The sequence below is a fragment of the Pelodiscus sinensis genome, chromosome 9, assembly GCF_049634645.1.
Source record: "Pelodiscus sinensis isolate JC-2024 chromosome 9, ASM4963464v1, whole genome shotgun sequence".
NCBI lineage: Eukaryota > Metazoa > Chordata > Testudines > Trionychidae > Pelodiscus > Pelodiscus sinensis.
Window position 1 is genome coordinate 64,389,759 of NC_134719.1, and position 6,368 is coordinate 64,396,126.

Genomic DNA, 6,368 nt, shown 5'->3' on the forward strand with positions numbered 1-6,368 from the left:
ACTGGGATCAGATTCTGGCTGTGAGGAGAGCAATGCATCTCACTCTCCAGCAGCTTTCTTGGGCCGTCAGAGCACCACTGGCAAGAACCTTTGAGAATCTTTGCCATGGGGAAGGTTTGCTGCAGTGGGAAAGCGCAAGAAGTGGGACTGCGGGAAGTAAGTGTCTCCCAAGAGGCCTCTGGGAGATTGAACTTTAATGTATTTTTGTCATTACAGATGTTTTTCCTCCTATGATGATATGAATCTGAAAAGAAGAACTTCTTGCCCACTTGTCAGGTCTCAGTCTTTTCAGCTAACTAGCAAAGAAGGTATGTTTCATATTCAGCTAGTTCTTCCCAATGGCGCTTTGTACTGTAGATGTATGATCATGTAGTTTGTACCCCATTTTCAAAAAAGGTAATCCAGAAGCACTCTACTTGTATGCTAGTTGCGTGCATTGGGAAATACTGAATTGAAATAGTTCAGTGGGTGACACTGCTTTATATAGTCTCTGAAACAAATCTTCGTTCAGAGCAAAAAATCAAAATAGTTTAAGGTGATTGCAGTTGAATCAACACCCAGAAATCCTACTCCATTTTATGCATTTAAACAATATCCCAACTACATGCCATCAGCCACCTCAACTGTTTAGTATTTTCAGACTCCACAGTGATGCTAAACTATTTAGAAAAGAGGAGGATAGCAAACCATTGAAACTGCGGAAAAACTTTGGGTGAGAAAAATGTGACAGTTGGAGTTTGTTTAAGGAACAGACTAACACTCTTATAGAATTACTTTGAGAGCTATAAAGATAAAGAAACAGGACTTTGGTTTTAGTGTCTCCTCTCCACCATTCAACCTTTGAGGAATTATTCTAAACTGATCAAGCATTTGCGCTGCTTTAAGTCCCTGTCACTTGGCCTGACTGTGACCAGGTCTACGCTGCCAGAGACAATAGACTTAAGATACACCTCTCCAGCTTTGGAATAGTGTAGCTGGAGTAGATTTACCATATGTCGACTTTGTGGAGTCCCCACTGCGGGAGGTTGACGGGAGAAACTCTCCCATTGACTTCCCTTACTCCTTGCAACCCGGTGGAGTCCCAGGGTTGACAGGAGCGCCAGCAGTGTTCAATTCAGTAGGTCCTTTCTAGACCCACTAAATCGAACTCCAGAAGATCGATTTCCACGTGGGTGTAGATATGGCCCTTGTGTAGCTAGAAATTTAGGGTCAGAGTGCAATGTGATACTACTGCACCTTATGCTCACTTTAACGTAAAATTCCCTGGCAAGCCAAACCAATTATACTCCTTAACCTTGGAACTTTTCAAAGGAAATAAAAGGATGCTGCATGCTTTACTCAATGAGTAGTCCTGTGGCATCTTATATATATATAGTCTCATGAGCTTTGGTGGGCAAAACCTACTTCTTCAGATGAGCTAAATTCAGCGTTTCGGAAATAGACAAGCTTATTCTTTAAGCCAGTCACAGAACATTTTTTTTCTGTAAACCCTGAAATATAATACTTAAGCTTTTCCTGTTGCAGATTAACATTGAATTGGCTTTCCATTTTTTGGTAGCAAATGGATATACTTATACCAGACTTTTTTTTTTAAAAAGAACCTCTCATTTATCTGGTGTATTTTTCTTTGTCAGCATAGATATTGGCCAGCAGTTACATTCTAAAATGAATAGACGTGTTAGTGTTCCTGTGTCTGTCTCATGCATTTTAGAGTAGATGAACCTCTGTGGAAACCACTCCCTGCTTCAGAAGCAGTGTGTCAGAAAGGAAAAGAGTAAATTGGAAGAGTACAGTGGGCAATTGCTAAGCCTTGAGAACAGTCAAGTAGGGGTAGAAATCAGGCATTGCCGTGCTGAATTCGTACACTCGGTTAAATGTGGAGAGCACTTTTATATGGGGAGTTTTAAGAAGCTGAGTTCATTATTGAATAAATGAATTGTGGCTCAAAGAATTGCCAAATATTTGTAAATGAAATGAGTACACAACGTGTAAACTAAACTCTTCAATAAAAGCTGTTCATAATTAAGTCTTAACTTGTATTTGAGCATTGAGCCAAAATACTGTGACAGAAGCTTTAAATGAAAACTCCTAATACGCAGTAACTCCCATTCTATCCAGACATCAGAAATGTGCATTTACAGCACTGTGAAGGCTGATACCCCACTCTGGCATGATGAATGCAGAAGTGGGGGCCCACAAAAGCAACCCCAAAACCTTATCTCTACAAGCTTTGGTACAACACTTCCCCGCAAAATCTTAACTTAGATTTTGGGGATAAAAATATGCTGCTACCATCAGGTGCTTTTAAACCCACGACCGGGGGTGGATGCTTGAAACCAACTCCAGGGCACCCCACGCTCTTTTCCCCAAAGAGCTTGGAAAAAAAAAAAGAGAGAAAATACAAATTGCAGTCTGTGGTTGCTGTCCCCTAACCAGAGGCATGCAGATCTCAGACAGATTTTTCAGAACACAGAAATGAACCAATACCAGGTTAATAAAAAAGAAAACTTTTATTACCAAAACAATACTATTGTTGCAAGCATAATGACTAGATGGAAAAAGTTACCAATTAATATACTCATGGGGGACCCCCATGGGCTCAGGACTTAGTTACAAAAGAGAGGAAAACCCATTCTAACAGCACAGACATCAGATCCAAATTTCCAAAACAGAAAACAATAAAACCTAATGGATTTATCTAAACTTTACCCTATTTATACATTATGAAGAGTCTTTTTCTTGGAGAGAGACATGTGTTCTGCCTCCCTCAGTATCCAGAGAGCAAACTGCCCAGAGACAAAGGAGGGAAAACCCCAAAATTCCTTTGTCTCAGTTTGAAGTCCTTACCTGCATTTCTATTGGCTGAATGCTACCTGGCTAGGTACAATTAACCCCTTGGTCTCCAGGCTGCTACCCATCCCTCATGGTTATAACAAACACTCTATGCTCTGCAGAGAAAAATGTGCATTATTAAATCTTGTTCAGTTTATATAAATTAGAGGATATTAAACTTAATAAAAAATGTTCTGAAACAGTGTTTTTGATTGCTGGAAACACCAAGACATTTTTTTAACATCAAACTCGAACTCCGATCTGGACAGCTCCCCGTGGAACCCGGAAAACACCCTGTACTTTTGCCTCCTGGCTGGGAAAAAATCAGAAAATGCCAGACATTTTAGGTGTCTGGTATTTTCTGAATTTTTGTACTGGACTGTCTGGCTCAATACCAGACACCTGGCAACCCTATGACTGCCCCAAGTACTGGGTCCTTGAACACTCCCTTCTTATCTTCTGAAAATGTATTCTGCAAATCTCAACTCTGGTCTAATGTCTCAGGCAAGATCTGCAGTTGCAGAATTATATGATCAGGTAGAAGTTAGTTGCTCTGGAGATAGAACTTTTCTATTGAACATTTTGATTGGTTTACTTTCCATGAATATGCATCCTGTTCATATCTCATAGATCTTAAGATGTATGGATGGAATGCAGAGTAATAGTCCTTTCGAGGAGGAATGAAACTTCATATATACTTTCATGGTTTTAGAAATTAGTGTCTGTGGTTGCAGTTACATTTTATTGTCCTTTCATATGTATCCTTTCTTTTCTTATAGTGGATCCAAATGACTTGTATATTGTAGAACCTCTGAAGTTTTCACCAGAAAAAAAGGTATAGTAGCTTCCTTTCCGGTTTCTGCCAGCAGATGGTGCTTTTTCTCAGTCACTTATCTACAACTAGCCTTGGAAGAATTAAGTATATCCACAAATGTCAGTGAACATTGGCTTCACACCCCCACCCCACCCCCACGTGATGATAAATATTTTTATCAGTCATCAGAGGGGTAGCCATGTTAGTCAACTTCAGCAAAAACAAGGAGGAGTTCTGGAATGCCTTAAAGACTAACAAATTTATTTAAGCATAAGATTTCAGGGGCTGGAACCCACTTTGTCAGGACTCAGTGTTGTATTTACATTTTATATCAATGATGATCAAAATTTACACAGTAAGAAAAATGATCCCTGAGAACTTTAGTTTGATGTAAAGATATTTACCTTATGTATTTTGCCATGTGATGTTGATAATTTGCTTTAACCAGGTAAAGCTTTAACTTTCTGAATTTCAGCATCTACTATATTAAATAATTTTGACCCCTTGGATAATTTCCTGCAAACTGCGACAATTTGACTAAAAATAAAAATGCTTAAAATAAACATCAGTATTATCTATCAGTTATTAGAGTTCTGACAAGCCTATGTATGATCTACTATTATTCATATGCGATATGATTTTGTTTGCATTGCACAATCTAATAGTTTCTTTTTCCTTCTTTAGAAGAAACGCTGCAAATATAAAAGTGAAAAGATAGAGACGATTAAACCAGCGTCAGAGCCTCTACATCCATTAGCCAATGGGGAAATAAAAGGAAGGAAACCCTTTACGAACCAGAGAGATTTCTCTAACATTGGCGAGGTATATCATTCCTCATATAAGGGTCCTCCATCTGAAGGAAGCTCAGAAACTTCATCTCAATCCGAGGAATCCTATTTTTGTGGCATTTCAGCATGCACGACTCTGTGCAACGGACAAACCCAAAAGACAAAAACTGAGAAGAGGGCTATAAAACGAAGGCGATCTAAGGTTCCAGACCAAGGGAAGTTCATAAAAACTCTAATACAGACTAAGACTGGGTCAATGCCAAGTCTGCATGACATAATCAAAGGAAACAAAGAGATAACTGTAGGAACACTTGGTGTCACAGCTGTTTCTGGACACATCTAAAACTAGTTGGATTTCTCATGCAGGAGAGTGTTTGTTCATCTGAGAACAGTCTGTTGTACATCTTGCAGGAGAGTGATGGGAGAAGAGATCAGCTAACTGGAAAGTATTCAGAAATTATGATTTCTGTTTTTTTTAAAATAGATGGGATTGTGTCAATCTTGGTTGAGTTTCAGCTTTACAAGGCTGATGACTTCCTCTGTGGACAAATGGGGGGTGGGAGGGATCATTTTATAAAGCTTTTTTCACAATTAGTGGGGCAAAGATAGTTGAAACCCAGTTTGTTGGGTGGAATAGGGATAAAAGCCTAATCCTCTTCCTTTAGCTTTGTTCCTATTTCTTGCACCTTCCCGTATTTATGTGCCTTTTGTCTATTTATAATGCCACTGGAAGAGGAAGAGAGAAAATTGTCCTTTGATTTCTTTTGTAACTTCTCTTGCTTTTTGGAGGAGGCGACACTACAGTGCTGTAAAGGGGCATGTTGGCAGTCAGCTGGACTCAGTAGTGTGGGCTGGAGACCGTAGTAATACTAACATGGCAGACTTGTCGATTGATCTCCATTTTGAAAACTCACTTGGAAAAGATCTTGTTAGAAGCAATTGTAATGCCATTAATTACATTTTAATCAACTTCAGAATTGTTTTATTTAGGTGTGTAAAATGAATTACAGCTATGCAGTTACACTCGCTGTACGTGAAGGAGCTCATGCTGACAAACATGCCTTTGATCCCCAGACTGACCTTTGGAATTCTGTTACAATACTTAACCAAAAAGGATTGATGCTTTATTTTAGTCACTCTGTTTTCTGATCCAAGAATTTGGACATTAGGGACTACATTCAAGGAGAAATGTAAGGGTGACTAGGTACAACTGAAAATATAAGTATCCTAACCAGGGTTGGGTACAAATGCACCTGACCAATGCAAGTGAGTTTGCCAAGCCTTGAAGTCTAACAGCTCAAGTCTGTATAAAAGTGGATATTTCCATAAAGTTTGCTTTTGTATTGGCTAAGATGTGCAGGGTGTGTGTGTGTGTGTGTTTTGGTACTTTCATATGAGTTTATTTTGACCATGGTTGTATATTTGGATAAAATCGAATGTGTGACTGCATACAATGGTGTGACTGAAGCAGAGTGAATGGGACAGAAGGTTACTCCTTTTTGAGAGGTGTTATAAGTTCATGTTGTAAAACTAAGTTAACTTATTGAGCACTTTTAGTGGTACCCTTTTTTAAACAGATCAAATGCCTTTTCTGGGTATTGTATGTAATGTGACTTATTTAAAGCTTTTGTTTTTGCTGCTTTCATGTTAGTTTATGGATACTTTATGGTGATGTACTTTTAGAGACGGTCTGCACAATTAGCCAGTCAGAGCACATGGACCTGATTTATAGAATGTCTAATCAGAAAGGGCTCCAAACAAGAATGAAGAAAAAATGCTTATACTATCTGAGTGCAGCAAACAATATTGTGGAACAAGATTATGTAACTACAGAGCTGTAGTGCCATTAGAAACTGTGAATTTCCGAATAAATCTGAACACTTGTCTTATGCATTTAGTAGCTTTTCTTTTATAAATCCCCTGTTAATGGGTTG

At 38.8% G+C, this 6,368-nt stretch overlaps 1 protein-coding gene across 3 annotated transcripts in view; it reads left to right on the forward strand.

Moving 5' to 3' along the window:
- The window catches only part of SUCO (SUN domain containing ossification factor), a 61,232-nt gene extending 54,905 nt beyond the window's left edge, over positions 1 to 6,327 (forward strand). For all 3 annotated transcript variants that reach the window (XM_075937061.1, XM_075937059.1, XM_075937060.1), the window contains 3 exons: positions 217 to 308; positions 3,612 to 3,667; positions 4,331 to 6,327. In XM_075937061.1, the coding sequence (XP_075793176.1) occupies positions 217 to 308; positions 3,612 to 3,667; positions 4,331 to 4,777 (595 nt within the window). In that variant the 3' untranslated portion in view covers positions 4,778 to 6,327. The remainder of the gene's footprint in view (positions 1 to 216; positions 309 to 3,611; positions 3,668 to 4,330) is intronic.
- Positions 6,328 to 6,368: the final 41 nt, after the last annotated feature.